Source organism: Portunus trituberculatus, unplaced genomic scaffold (assembly GCF_017591435.1).
Source record: "Portunus trituberculatus isolate SZX2019 unplaced genomic scaffold, ASM1759143v1 PGA_scaffold_523__9_contigs__length_663829, whole genome shotgun sequence".
Classification (NCBI taxonomy): domain Eukaryota; kingdom Metazoa; phylum Arthropoda; class Malacostraca; order Decapoda; family Portunidae; genus Portunus; species Portunus trituberculatus.
In genome coordinates, this window is record NW_025541692.1 from 493,538 (window position 1) to 510,476 (window position 16,939).

Here is a 16,939-nt window from a genome sequence, read left to right on the forward strand (position 1 = left end):
AAAAGAAAATTCAGTAAAATTTTTGAAAGCCCATATTCAGCCACTTGGATTTAAATAGCTTTATATTGAAATAAGGTACACATTGTAGGATAGAGTGTATTTCAATAAACAATAGTACTTCCTATATATTAATTAAATAGACTAGTACTGGAAAGAGTAATTTATGAAAATTAATTTCAAAATGGACTTGTACTGGGATGAGTAATTTATGAAAAATAATTTCAAAGTTTTATTGCCACTACTGTATCAATTATCATGGTTTGATAGGTGATATTGGAATAACTAAGAGAAAGCATGTATCTTCTGTTATATCTTAACCATTTCGTGTAGATTATGATTAAATTTATCTTTCCAGGATTCTTATCAACGGAGGATGATGTTCTACCTGGAAATTTGGGACTGAAGGATCAACTCTTGGCTTTACGCTGGGTATCCAGAAACATCAAACAATTCGGAGGCGATCCTAACAAAGTCACGATTTTTGGTCAAAGTGCTGGGGCCAGTTCTGCCCATCTCCTCAGCCTGTCTCCAAAGTCTGAAGGTAATTAGCAGAATCAATCCTTATTTTGCCATGCTAACAGATAATTACATGTAAAAAAAAAAAAAAATTGAGCATTATATAAATTTCATGGTTTATTAAAAAAAAAAATACTGACGATTTTTTGTCTTTATTTGTTTCAATGAAAAGGATGTTTACACATTCATATAGACCATGAAATTTGCTTCACCTCATATCATAAGATAAGATATTAAAATGTTTGTCTTTTTATGGTTTACTTTGTCGTGAAAATACAAAACATCGAATATTAACAAGTGTGTATGTGTGTGTGTGTGTGTGTGTGTGTGTGTGTGTGTGTGTGTGTGTGTGTGTGTGTGTGTGTGTGTGTGTTCAAGTTCAGTATTTTATTGCTATAGAATTTTAAATACAAAAATTATTAACAATATCAAGACTACTCGTTGAATTATTTCATTGCCTATTGTTAGAAGTGGCATATCATAATTTAACGAATTAATAAAAAAAAAACATATATGTAGTTTTAGTTAGTCTTTCTCCACGTATTTACTAAATCAAGTTCTGTATTTAGGTTTGTGTGTAAGGAATTTATATTTTTCTCTGATAATAACATATTGGTGTCATCTACATATATAACAAATTTAGGGGTTAGAGCTTGCTAGTAGCATATCGTTCCTATACATCGTAAAAAGATTCAAGGATAGAACCCGATATTGACCATTGTGGTATTCATTTTCTGAAACGTTTGTGCTGTGAATGAGTGAAGCTACAAAATACAGACTGTGATCTATTTATTACTTAAATAATCTTTATATAACTTTAGTGGCATTCCCCAAACATAAAAATTTTCCGGCTTGTCAAGCAGTATTTGGTAGTTTGAGTACCAAATGACTTCGATAGGTTTATAAACATTCATGCAATAACTAGCTTTTATCTAGGCATTGATATATAATGCTGACAAACTGCAGTACTGCTGATACTATTGATCTATTTCTTTGGAATCCGTGTTGGCTGGTACTTTAAAGGATATCTGCTTCAAGAAAAAAGTCTGTTGGATATTATTCATTCAATGATTTTGCTAAAAGCCGGTAACACTGAAATTACGTAATAATTTGAAATTTAATTTTTTACTGCCAGATTTGTGTATGCGAGTTACTTTAGCGATTTTCAATTTGCCTGGAAGTATTCCTTTTTGAAATGAAAGATTAATAACATATGTTAATGGGCTGGCAATACATGTGGTTATATTCTTTAAAATGTTTGGATGGACATTAGGTTTCTCCGAAGCTATGGGTTTAAATGTTTTTAAATGGTTTTCCACCTCTATTTTATTTACGGTGATAAAAAAAAACACTAAATAGGAGAAATAAGTAAATGCTGTTTATGTTGTTTACTGTCATCGTTATGATATGTATTAGCAAAATTTAGAAAATGATCATTGAACCTACTTTTTGCAAATCTATTTCCTGGCAAGGTAATTTTATTTGGAATATTTAATTACAATGTTCTGGGATTCTACCAAGCATGGAGTTAATTAAATTCAGTGAGATTTCGGGTTTCCTTGATTGTTGTTTAGTTTAGCTTGGTAGTATTTCTTATTGGTGAATATATATATATATATATATATATATATATATATATATATATATATATATATATATATATATATATATATACACACACACACACCGCGTAGTGTAGTGGTTAGCACGCTCGACTCACACTCGAGAGGGTCCGGGTTCGAATCCCGGAGGCGGCGAGGCAAATGGGCAAGCCTCTTAATGTGTAGCCCCTGTTCACCTAGCAGTAAATAGGTACGGGATGTAACTCGAGGGGTTGTGACCTCGCTTTCTCGGTGTGTGGAGTGTGTTGTGGTCTCAGTCCTACCCGAAGATCGGTTTATGAGCTCTGAGTTCGCTCCGTAATGGGGAAAACTGGCTGGGTGACCAGCAGACGACCGAGGTGAATTACACACACACAAAAAAAAATCTCAATACATTAATGTAAGGACTGACATGTCCTTTATGATGCCTCCAAACAGGTTTGTTTGGTAGAGTTATTCTTCAGTCTGGAAGTGCACTTTCATCTTGGGCACTGGGCTCAAACTACAAAAAAACAGCTATTCAGGTAGCCAAGCATGTCGGATGTGAGAATCATGAAAACTCATCCTATGAAATGATTGAGTGCCTCCGAGGGGTGAATAGTGACGAATTGGTAAACACTCTTCCAAAAATAATGGTGAGTTAGTTACAGTATATAGTAATTAGTTGACAGTAGATTTGTGCATAATGACAAAGTTTTCCTATGATTTAATTATACATATATATATATATATATATATATATATATATATATATATATATATATATATATATATATATATATATATTGGTAACTGGAATGTGTTCTGAAATAAATGTGAGTCGGTGAATAATAAAAAAAAATATATATATATATATATATATATATATATATATATATATATATATATATATATATATATATATATATATATATATATATATATATATATATATATATATATATATATATATATATATATATATATATATATATATATATATATATATATATATATATATATATATATATATATATATATATATATATATATATATATATATATATATATATATATATATATATATATATATATATATATATATATATATATATATATATATATATATATATATATATATATATATATATATATATATATATATATATATATATATATATATATATATATATATATATATATATATATATATATATATATATATATATATATATATATATATATATATATATATATATATATATATATATATATATATATATATATATATATATATATATATATATATATATATATATATATATATATATATATATATTTTTTTTTTTTTTTTTATTTATTTTTTTTTTTTTTATTTATCTATTTATTTTTATTTCACCGACTCACATTTATTTCAGAACTCATTCGGGTTACCAATTCTGTTGGGACCTCGTGTTGACGGCGACTTACTACCAGATTGTCCTGAGGAGCTGGTAAAGTTGGAGCAAAACAACAAAATAGATTTAATTTCTGGATACGCGAGTGAGGATGGAGCAGAACTCCTTGGTAAGAAATTCAATAATCACTAAATTGATTATCAACTATAGTGAAATACTTAGATATTATTGACAAATATACTGCTATGCTTGAAATACACGTGTGTATGTGTGTGTGTGTGTGTTCATATATATATATATATATATATATATATATATATATATATATATATATATATATATATATATATATATATATGACAGCGGTCATACGAGCCACACATCAAGATGTGAACTTCACCCATAACTTCAATGAGATTGCGCCGTACACGCTGGATTATACCGAAGAAACTAGTAATTCAATGCAATTGACTCAATGGGTCTATGAGTACTACATGGGAGGACGTAAACTAGAACCGACAGCAAACTTTATTCAGGTATGTACAGGAACATGTCCATATTGAATTGACACTGTCCATTAGGAGTGCTGCATTGCATCACAAGAACATTTATTGTTATGTAACTTATCTGTTCTCTTCTTTCTTTCTGAGCTCGTTTTAGAGATAGGTGAGCCTGTCTTGGAGTGTTACCCGTATGTTGTTGGCCTAGCGACTGTACGTATACTTGGGTAATAGGCCATCTAATATGCATGTTGTATTGAAGTCAAAAGTAGACTTTGCATTATTCTCTTTATAAATAGTCTTTTCTATTTTTTAGCAGCAATGTACGATCTTCCAGCTGTAGGTGCTGCAGGTCCATCTCTCTAGACGTCTTTCGGTCTAGCTTAAAGAAGCCCCTTTCTACGGACCAGATGGCAAGATGTACGTACAGCGAGACGGCATGGCCATGGGATCACTGCTCCGAGTCCTCTTTGCTAATTTCTATATGGGCTTTATTGAAGAAAGTGTATTCTCAATACACCATGATATTAAACCAAAACTCTACACGAGATACGTTGACGACACCTTCATCAGCGTCAACAACATCGATCACATCAACACGCTGATAACGAAATTCAATATGGGCTCCTGTCTAAACCTCACCCACGAAATGAAAGAGAACAAGAAACTACCTTTCCTAGATGCCCTGGTGCACCGCGAGGACACTTCCTTCTCAAGAGAAGTGCATGTGAAGTCCACTAACCTCGGTTTCTGCCTCAACGGAACAAGCGAATACCACAAGAGATATCGCCGCAGAGTAATCAGCCACGAACACCGAGCTCAAGAGAGTTAGTTGCCAGGCTCCTCGCCAACAACAGATACCCCCAACAAGAAGAGGACGATGTGATCAAAAGGCGACTAGACACCTTCATGAGTCCTCCATCACAACAGCAAGACACGCCAAAGATCAATCTATACTACAACAATACCATGTCTATAGCACACAAGGAAGATGAGAAGGCATTGAAAAACATCATTTAAAACCACGTCAAGCCCACAAGCTCCGACACCAAGCTCGACCTCGCCATTTACAACAAATCGAGGAAAACCGCCGATCTTATTATGAAAAGCAGCTCAGCTGCCTTACTGAAACGAGTCCCCTGCAAGCGGTGAACGTCGTGTATCAGCATATATGTACTTTTGGTGACTGTAGTCGCCTCAACACTAGATACATCGGCGTCACTACTACAACACTTTCCAGGAGGATAAAAGCACACCTAACAGACGGCACTATAAGAAGACACTATATCAGTGAACACGGGCTCATCCTAAAGAGGAAACATATGGATGACAACACCACTATCCTGTCAACAGATAACAACATCAAGAGACTGAAGATGACGGAGGCGGTGCTAATCCACACCCTGAAGCCATCAATCAACATCCAGCAACAGACACATACATCACTTCTTTCAGAGATATCGACTGCAGAACAGCTCGCTGATTGGCTAACAGCTCCGCACTCCACCGCGTGAGCACAGGAAGGCTTTTAAAAAGGCCGCCTCAGACCTTCAACTCATTCCCTCTTAAGCTCCCGAGAAGGCAAACCCTACAAGAAAACTCACCTCTAATAAAGATGGCCGACTAGGCCGAAAGACGTCTACACAGATAGACGGGCAGCATTTGCATCAGGAAGACCGCACACTAGAGCGGAAAAAAAAAATAAATAAATAAAAATAAAAATAAAAAATAATAAAATATATATATATATATATATATATATATATATATATATATATATATATATATATATATATATATATATATATAAATATTTATATATTTATGAAGAGAATAATGCAGAGTTTACTGTTGACTTAAATAAAGCATGCATATTAAATGGTCTACTACCCAAGTATGTGTGGATATATATATATATATATATATATATATATATATATATATATATATATATATATATATATATATATATATATATATATATATATATATATATATATATATATATATATATATATATATATATATATATATATATATTTTTTTTTTTTTTTATACATAGGAAAGAGGGCCAGCCAAGGGCAAAAAAGAAAGTTAGAAAAAGCCCACTTGAGCGCTGGCTCACCAAAGAGTACAAAAGTGCCAAAACCGTCAGCCAGAATTAGGGAGGAAATGCCGCGATACCTCCTCTTAAAAAGATGACAAGTTGTAGGAATTTGGAAATACAGATGCAGGGAGGGAGTTCCAGAGTTTACCAGTGAAAGGGATGAATGATTGAACGTAATGGTTAACTCTTGCATTAGAGAGTTGGACAGAATAGGGATGACAGGAAGAAGAAAGCCTTGTGCAGCGTGGCCGCAGGAGGATGGGAGGCATGCAGTTAGCAAGATCAGTAGAACAGTTACCATGAAAATAGCGATAAAATATAGAAACGGATGCAACATTTCGGCGGTGAGAAAGAGACTGAAGACAGTTAGTCAGAGGAGGGGAGTTGATGAGACGAAGAACTTTCGATTCCACCCTATATGTATATATATATATATATATATATATATATATATATATATATATATATATATATATATATATATATATATATATATATATATATATATATATATATATATATATATATATATATATATATATATATATATATATATATATATATATATATATATATATATATATATATATATATATATATATATATATATATATATATATATATATATATATATATATATATATATATATATATATATATATATATATATATATATATATATATATATATATATATATATATATATATATATATATATATATATATATATATATATATATATATATATATATATATATATATATATATATATATATATATATATATATATATATATATATATATATATATATATATATATATATATATATATATATATATATATATATATATATATATATATATATATATATATATATATATATATATATATATATATATATGACACCTCCTCAACTTTTCCTACATTAATTTCTGCAACATTCGCGGTCTCAGATATAATTTTCAACCTGTGGAACACCAACTCTACTCCACTATACTTCATCTTCTTTTCCTTATCGAAACACAGCTTTCTGAGGCAACTGTTCCCTCTTATTTCCTCTATTCTCATTTTCGTTCCAAAGCTGGATGTTGCGTCTATGTGCGCAAGCAACGACTAAACTTGCTCTCGTGCTCACGCTTTCGAATCTTTCGAGTTTTCCACCATTTGGCTTTCTCTAACTAAATTCAATTCATTTTTGCCTTCTATCGCTCGCTTAACTCCTCTGGCTATAGTAAATTCATTGACTATCTAACTTCCAAAGTGGAGAACATTCTGTCCTTCTACCCTTTCACAGAGATTTCCATTCTTGGATATTTCAATGTCCACGACCAGTTTTGGCTTTCCTCTCCCTTCACTGACCATCATAGTGAACTAGCCTTCAACTTTGCTATCCTCGATGATCTATAGCAACTGGTGCAATGCCCTACTCGTATTCCTGACCGTCTTAGAGATACAACCAACATTCTTGATCTCTTCCTTCTCCTTATGCTCTCATCCAATCATCTCCGTTGGGCTCCTCCGATAACAATCTCATTTCTGTATCTTGTCCTATTTCTCCAATCCCTCCTCAGGATCCCCCAAAGCGGAGGTGCCTCTGGTATTTTGCCTCTGCCAGTTGGGGGTACCTGAGGAGGTATTATGCTGATTTTTCCTGGAATGAATACTGTTTCCGTGTCAGAGACCCATCTCTTTGTGCTGAACGCATAACAGAGGCGGTAGTGTTTGGCGTGGAGACGTACGTTCCTCATTCTTTTTTTCAACCTAAACCTTCTAAACCATGGATTAACATAGCCTGTTCTCGTGCTATACATGATAGAGCGGTTGCCCACAAAAGGTACTTGAGCCTTCCAACTCCTGAATCTCACGCACTTTATATTTTTGCCCGCAATCATACTAAATATGTCTTAACTTGCCAAACACTCCTTCATAAATAGAAAATTTCAAAATCTTTCAAACTCAAACTTCCATCGAGATTTAAGGCATCTAGCCAAAAATATCTCCAATAACTTTACTTCTTCATCTTTCCCTCCTTGATGGCACCTATTGTTCTCTTAAACTATGCTTCAGTGCTTACACCTTGCCTGGCCAAACTCTTTCAACTTTGTCTATCAACTTCTACCTTTCCTTCTTGCACTCCGAAAAACCCTGCAGTTCTGAAGGATCTTGAAACGAGTATTAACAAGGATATGGTCGATCTTCTTTGATACCCTTCCAGCATTGCTGTTAGCAAGTCCAGCGGTGCAGAGCTGATCTATGATACCAGAAACTTGATATTCTCAACCTTCTAGATCTGTTGTCATTCCTGGCACCAGAACCATGAAGACCAACACATAACTCGGCTCTCTCAGTGCTAGTGACAGGATTAAAGTTGCCCAAGACAATGAGTGCATCACGACAGGGACACTGTCGAGTTTGGCATAGAATGTCTCCTCATCAGTTTCACACACCTCGTTAGGAGCGTATACTGCAACAAGACTTGGTCGCATTATACGCTCATGAACTGGAGTAACCTCTACAATGGACAGCTGCAGTCTACTTGAGATGCCTATGGCTACCTCCTTGACATGGTGACCGTTGCTCATGCAAGACCAATACAAAGTAAAACTCTTGCTACTGGCCTCGCCACTGCCAAGCCTCCTTGTCTCAGAGAGTCCCACACCATCCACCCTAAGCCTACTGAGCTCGTCTGATAGATGAGGATCCTCAGAGTCTACACGTAGAACCCTCCGAAGGTTTACCCCAGGAATGGTCCAATAGGCAGGCGCCACGTCTGCAACCCCACCAGCACCCATAAAGTTAAAAAAAAAACAGGGTGAGGGTAACCTTCTGTCCCTCTCAAGACAAGGGGATTTCGCAAGGTTTTCACTGCATCCTTCATACTGGTAGACAAGTCCCATCTAGTGCCTTGTCACCCGAGGAGTTTGCACGGTCAGAAACCCCAGCAGAACCAGATCGGGATCGTGGCAAGAGGCTTGCCCGCGCCTAGAGCCTCGATCCCGATCTCTACCTTTGTTTCTGGTAGAGGCAGTGGACTTTTTTTTCACAGGGAGCGGTTGCTAGCTCCACCCCAACCAGCTAGGTCAGCCTTGGGCAGTGACACTGATATCCCTGAGGGTAAAAACCCTCACTGCCCAAGAAAGTACAGAAAGGGAGACAAAAACAGCAGAAACACAAGAGGGATTGAGCTATGGGACGTAGAAGGCACTCACTTGTCACCTGGATAAAATCCACCACCACAATATATATATATATATATATATATATATATATATATATATATATATATATATATATATATATATATGGTGGGTGGATTTTATCCAGATGACAAGTAAGTGCCCTCTACGTCCCATAGCTCAATCCCTCTTGTGTGTGTGTGTGTGTGTGTGTGTATATATATATATATATATATATATATATATATATATATATATATATATATATATATATATATATATATATATATATTTTTATTTTTTTTTTTTTTTTTCCTTTTTTTCTGTGTTATTGTGTATTTGCGCCTGTATACTTCAAGAGTATGAAAAGTGCTGTTCAGCTTTCACCGATTAGCGTAAATTTATTTATAGTGGTACAGTAAAATCCCTCTTATCCGGCAACTTCAAGTATCCGGCACATTTTTCCCCGAGCCTTAAAATCAATAAAAAATCCATGTGTACTCATAAAATCGTTTAAAATTCCCGCGCGAGGCATACTTTGTCCCCTCGCCACCAGGGCGCACTGCTTCGCGCCACCCGCGGCCCAATGCACTGTGTTCACTCAGTGACTCAGTCCCACGTGTGCACTGTTTATCGCCTGACGCCTTCATCATGCCTAAAGTTGTAGAAAAGAGGAAGCGTGTTGTGCAACTTCTGGTATCCGGCATGTCGGCGGTCCCGTTGATGCCGGATAAGAGGGCTTTTACTGTACTTATAATAGGGCCCATATGTCCACCCAAGCGCATCTTTAGTGCACAGGAATTACACATCTATCCAGAAACTGAATATCATAGTGACATGTAGAAAACTTTAACTTTTAAACCACTAAACAAATGACATAATCAATGCTGAGCGATGACATGATTTATGCACTATATATTTCATCTACAACTCGATCACTGATATCAACAAAATCATTCTCAATGTTTACTATATAACATCCACTAACATACGTGACATCCAATGTATTTAGTATTTTTTTGTCGCGCACAACTATATTCTTACAAAGATTGCAATTGCAATTATCATCCCATCATTGCCACCAGTTTCGGTTCCTTCCCAGTTGCAGTTGCACTATTATGAAGGCTTAATCTTTATAGTAGGTAATGTAGCATACTCTGTTTGAATTTTCTGATTTTAATTAATCTAAAATTAAGTACGCCATTTATCGACAATTTCTGTGATAATGCCAACACAAGTTCAACCAATGTTTTCCAAAATGTTTCAGCTAATCTTCGTAAACACAGCATCAATACCAATCAACATAAATCTAAAACTTCTTTGAATTCATAAGTGTCAACTTCACAACTGATGCATCATAATATCAACATAACACTTATAAACTTCTTCATATTCACCACAACTGTAACATATGTTAAGTAACACCTCAAAGTTGAGCTCCTCTGATCACAATCTCATTTCTGTATCTTGCCCCATTTCTCCAGTTCCTCCTCAGGATCCCCCAAAGCGGTGGTGCCTCAGGCGTTTTGTGTCTCCCAGTTGGGGGTGACCTGAGGAGGTATTATGCTGATTTTCCCTGGAATGATTACTGTTTCCGTGCATGGAGGCGTACATTCCTCACCCTATATCTTAACCTAAACCTACTAAACCTTGGTTTAATGTAGCCTGTTCTCGTGTTATCCATGATAGAGAGGTTGCCCACAATAGGTACTTAGCCTTCCATCTCCTGAATCTCATGCACTTAATATTTCTGCCCAGAATCATGCCAAGTCAAATGTCAAAATCTTTCAAACTGCAACTCCCTTTGAGACTTCTGGCCAAAAACATATCCAGTAATTTTATTTCTTCATCTTTCCGTCCTTAATTTCATCCTGATGGCACCACTGACATCTCAGACCTCTATCTAAAGCTGAACTCTTCTCTCAAACCTTTGCTAACAATTCCACCGTGGATGAATGTGGGCCTGTCTTTTTCCTTTCCACCTCCCTCTGACTATTTAATGCCTTCAATCAAAGTTCTTTATAATGATGTTTTCCATGCCCTTGCTGGCCTAAGCTCTCGGAAGGCTTATGGACCTGATGCGGTCCCTCCTGTTTTTCTCAAAAAACTGTGCTTCCGTGCTTGCACTTTGCCTTTCAACCATGTCTGTCGACTTCTGACTTTCTTTCTTGCTTACATTAAGTTTGCTTACATTCAGCCACTTCCTAAAAAGGGTGACCGTTCTAATCCCTCAAACTACCGTCCTATAGCTTTGATCTCTTGCTTGTCTAAAGTTTTTTTAATCTATCCTCAGTAAGAAGATTCATAATCTTCTTTCTGATCGCCAGTATGGCTTCCGTCATGGTTGCTCTACTGCTAATCTTCTGGCTTTCCTTACTGAGTCTTGGTCATCCTCTTTTAGAGATTTCGGTGAAACTTTTGCTGTCGAGTTAGGCTGCGATTATGCTAAGCGAATCGAATCAATTCAATTCATGAAGAATCATTTGAATCGAGTCATTTTGAATCTGCATTAATCCAATCGGCTAATTCACATCATTCGGATGATTCAGTACCAAGGCAACCAAGCCAGCCTTCGGGAAGTATGGACGTATTAGGTTTTGCAGAAATAGCAGAGTTACAGTAGCTGAGGAAATCTAGGCGTAGGCGTCGGCAACGAATATGGGTGCATGCAATTAATTCAAGAGGACCTGAATTTTAGAACTTCGGACATTTGTTCCCAGATTTGGTCAATAATCCGGAGAGGTTTTGGGATTTCTTTGGGATAACCACAAAATAATTTAAGATGTTGGTGGAGCCTGTCACCAACAAGATGTATTAAGCCTACAGCAGAGGCCATATCAGTTCGTGACACTTTGAGGGAAAACTTTGTCCCGCCAGGTGGAGTTTTCGACTTGCAAGACAGAATGATCCACTAATACATACATTCACTATGGAAGAAATGGCCGCATCAATGGATACCATATTATCACATATACTCTTTTCATAGGCTTAACGGTATATGGAGGATATGTTAATTCTATTATTTTGTCATATTAACTTTTACTTTGTGACGTATCATACGTATGATTTCGTGAACGAAATCAGAGGCACAGGGGGTAATATAAGGAAGTTTACATCCTTCCCCCAATCTGGATGGTGCCTTGATGACTGGCGATTATGTTATACAAAGGTAGATGATACACCTTACACTTTTTTGTTGTCATTTGTTTTTAAAATGCGCAGAATAATACTGTCTAGTAATTCGTAGGCTACAACATTCCCTTCTAGCTATGGTACACAGCTCAGAGGATCACTAGTGTGGTATTTCATTGTAGTTAAATATCTGCGTAAAAGATTGTTTTTATATAATTTCGAATTTCTGTAAACCTTTGTTTGGATCTCGTTCCGGAACAGACGCCGCTCCTTTTTGACGAGGGTGTGTCATTCTCACTGATGGAGCGGTGGCTGAGGTGTGTATTGTTAACGTGTTGGTTTGGGTTTGAGAATACATGTTTTATGTACTGTACTATATATATATATATATATATATATATATATATATATATATATATATATATATATATATATATATATATATATATATATCTTTGAAATATCCTGTATGGTTCATGAAATTCTTTGTGGTTACAGGCTGTGCAACTATTATTTTTGTTGAGTAAAGCCTTGAAAAAGGGATCGATGTGTATCTGTATCACGTCATCTAGGATCATATGTAGAACGTTATTCTCTTACTAGCATGGTGCTGAATCGCCTTGACTGACGAAAAAAATGGGTCCAAAACCAATCATTGATTCTGAATCGCCATGAATAGGCATGATTTGAATTTACTCGATTCACCTGGTGTAAACGGTTACATTGAAACTAACGTGGCGAATTAATACGAATCTTGAATCATGTTGATTCTTCATGAACTGAATCAATTCAATTCACTTGGTGTAAACGCACTCTTAGACATATCAAAGGCTTTTGATAGAGTCCGGCACAAACCTCTGATTTCAGAACTGCCCTCCTACTGTTTCTATCCTTCTCTCTGCAACTTTATCTCAAGTTTCCTTTCCGACTGTTCTCTTCCAGCCGTGGTAGACGGCCACTGTTCTTCTTTTAAATTTATTGATAGTGAAGTTCCTCAGGGTTCTGTCCTGTCACCCATTCTCTTTTTATTATTCGTTCATGATCTTCTAGACCAAACTTCTTGCCTTATCCACTCCTACGCTTATGATACCACTTTCAAAGACAATCAACACTTCAGGAAGTCAATAAATCACGCAAGGACGGTACAGAATGCCTGATTTCTGATTGGGGCGCAGAGAAAACTTATACCTCAAAAATTTAATACCTCCATCTATCACATCGAAACAACCATCCAGACAACTATCCCCTCTTCTTTAATAAACACTTAACTGTCTCTCTCTTCTACACTGAATATCCTTGGTCTGTCCTTTACTCATAATCTTAACTGGAAACTTCACATCTCATCTCTTGCTAAAACAGCTTCTATGAAATTAAGCCTTCTGAGGCGTCTTTGCCAATTTTTTTCTTATCCCTCCCACTGCTAACTCTGTACAAGTCTTGTACGGAGTACTCTTCGCATGTTTAGGGGGAATCCACTCACACTGATTACATAGGGTGGAATCAAAAGCTTTACGTCTCATCAACACACACTGCCTATAGATTCAGCCTCAAAATTAAACTAAATAATTCCGAAAAGCCGCCACCATTTACTCAACATATATATTAACTACTTGATGAAGATCTGAAAGCAATACATTAAATAAAAAAGTATACAAATACGAATAAAGGAAAATTTGCTATAGCCTTCGATTTTATAGGCCTGCAAGAAAGTATATAATATACTGTTCCTATTGACTACTTATGAGCAGAATTAAGGCTGAAGTAGGTTAAACATTCTGAAATTTGTCACTTATACCTTTAACTATATGGGAGACCTGTTTGATTTTAAGAATAGTTGTTGCGCTATGTATGTGATGATATATGTAAATGAAGGTTTACAGAGATATGGCTTAATTAACATCTTAGATACAATATTAAATCTGAAGAAGACGAATCAATAATGCCTTTTAATTTATTAGAAAAAATGCCATACTCATCTTAATAATCGTAAATTATTTGATAACCAAGCAACTATGAAATATATTTGCGTATATACTTGGATATTACAATTTTCAAAAGGGGTTTTCTAGTTGAGTCATATATTCTATTCATTTTGTGATGGAAAAATAGAAGATAGACATGATGACATGGATATATGGGAATATATTACCAGGGAAAGGTGAATGGAAATGGTGATAGCTTCCTAATATTGATTAATGATGCATCAATATTTAACAGATGGTGACGGATCGTATCTTCGCAGCTCCTCAACTGACATCTGCAATTCTGCATTCATCGGTCTCAACGAAGGAAAAGAAAGACTTGCAAGCGCGCACATATTGTTACTTGTTCAGTTACCGTGGCCAACATTCAGTTTTAGACAACTATAATATATCGGTCGAACCTAACTGTGAGTTTGTTTACATGATATCAGCTGAACTAATTTGGTTTATGTATTCCCAAATATCTAATGATCTTTTCTATCATTCAGGGGTGTCTCACTCAGACGAAATGTTTTATATGTTTCCTGGTGCTCCCGACTGGAAGCCACTGACACACCCAGCAGACTTAGCCATGAGAGAAGTTTTCATCAAACTTTGGACCAATTTTGCTGCCACAGGGTAATACATGTTCAGTTCATAATGATTTCAGTACAACAACAAAATATCATTTTCAGGACTATATATGCCATTTTTTTCTATGGTTACAGGAATCCAACGCCTGATTCATCACTTGGTTTTACGTGGGAGGCGATTAGCAAAGAAGAACAAAAGTTCCTGGTCCTTTTGCCTTCACCTATTATGATGGAGAACGACGCAGTGCGAAAGGTAATGCAAGCTAAGCAAGTATAGGCAAAGCAGACTTTTATCATATTTATTTACAAATAACTTTTTTTTAACTCCTTCCTTGTATTTAGATTCCAATTTCTGTCTCAGACATTTTTATTTGTCTATTCGTCGTCTCTCAGATACCTGAATTTCAGTGAGAAAAGGAAAATGAGGTCTAGTAAGGAAGAGGTGGTGTGGCACAAATGAAAAATTAGATCTAAGATCATTAATGTTGTAGAAATTAATGAAGGAAAAGTTGAGGAGGATGTCAAGACATTTTATTAAAGTTAAGCTCGATAAGAGAAGAACAGTCCGACCTGGACCCTTTTATAGTTCTAGTCCGGGATTTAGGTGGTGGGGGTTGCGTGCACGCCCCCCAGGATCCATCCTGGATGGTTTCATCTTCTTCAGAGATATCCTAAGAATTACTTTTGATATGTTCCCCGAAAAAAAGTTGGAATGCAATACCCATTTTCTTGTATTTTCTAGCATATGCTCTGCTAAAATTCTCGCATCATATGTAATCATAGATGGCCTTACCTACATAACTAAATAACATTTGAGCATAAATGCATCATGGTTTTATATGGTTTAAAACATGAGGAATCAGAATATGAAATTCAATTTATTGTAAATTAAACTCAAATTATCATAATCGCGTTTTTTCTTACGCAAATGGTGAAATTTTTGTGGAAGATAAAATTAACTTTACGTTCACACACACACAAAAAAAAAAAAAACAGTCACAGATATAAAAAATATTGCCTTATTGAACATTTTATAGCATTTCATTAGCTTTAAAAATGAGACCACACTCAATATTCTAGGACAAACCGTAGTGGATTTAGAGTAATTTATGTAACAGACGTTAAATGCGTGGACGCCCGCCTGACTCGGGAATAATCCATGAACTAGAGCGGTGTCAAGTAGCAACCCCCTAGTGTTCATTGGGTGGACTAACATTCTTCAGGGGCTAGCTAGGAATCACTTTTGATGTGTTTTATTAAAATATAGCCAAATAATATCATAATTTTATTCCTGAATGTCGTAAAATCATAATTTTGGTGTATATGCATATTTTTTCGAGGTCTAAAAATGCACTGAAAACATTTTTTAACTTGTAGTTTTTCAAAACAATGTGCAGAAAGGACAATTGAATAAAATTGTATTATTATTTAGCACCATTTCAGGTATTTTTAAAGACCATCCATAGGTCCCATATCAACATTTCCTAATAATACAGACCATATGACTGTATATATATCTGTGACTGTTTTTTAGTGACCGTAATGTTAATTTTATCTTCCACAAAAATTTCACCATTTGCGTAAGAAAAAAAACGCGATTATGATAATTTGGGTTTAATTTACAATAAATTGAATGTCATATTCTGATTCCTCATGTTTTAAACCATATAAACCATAATGCATTTAGGCTCAAATGTTATTTGAGGTAAGGCCATCTATGATGAGGGCAGAGCATATGCTAGGAAATGAGTATTGCATCCCAACTTTTTTTCGGGGAACATATCAAAAGTGATTCTTAGGATATCTCTGAGGAAGATGAAACCATCCAGGATGGATCCTAAGGGGGGGTGCACGCAAATCCCCTCAAGATCCCGGACTATTCCCTTCACAATAGGGGAGATCGAGGCTGGGGTAGGATACATTATTATAATTTTGCAAATAAGAATGGATGTGTGTGTTGTTAGGTGCATGTAGTT

General features: G+C 35.3%; 1 protein-coding gene across 2 annotated transcripts in view; it reads left to right on the top strand.

Moving 5' to 3' along the window:
- The window catches only part of LOC123500966 (juvenile hormone esterase-like), a 29,097-nt gene extending 13,572 nt beyond the window's left edge, over window positions 1-15,525 (top strand). The window contains exons 4-10 of one of the 2 annotated variants that reach the window (XM_045249520.1): window positions 356-541; window positions 2,556-2,752; window positions 3,515-3,662; window positions 3,857-4,029; window positions 14,627-14,798; window positions 14,880-15,009; window positions 15,099-15,525. In XM_045249520.1, the coding sequence (XP_045105455.1) occupies window positions 356-541; window positions 2,556-2,752; window positions 3,515-3,662; window positions 3,857-4,029; window positions 14,627-14,798; window positions 14,880-15,009; window positions 15,099-15,240 (1,148 nt within the window). In that variant the 3' untranslated portion in view covers window positions 15,241-15,525. Of the gene's footprint in view, window positions 1-355; window positions 542-2,555; window positions 2,753-3,514; window positions 3,663-3,856; window positions 4,030-14,626; window positions 15,010-15,098 lie in introns of both variants that reach the window. The other variant, XM_045249519.1, reaches the window with a different exon arrangement.
- Window positions 15,526-16,939: the final 1,414 nt, after the last annotated feature.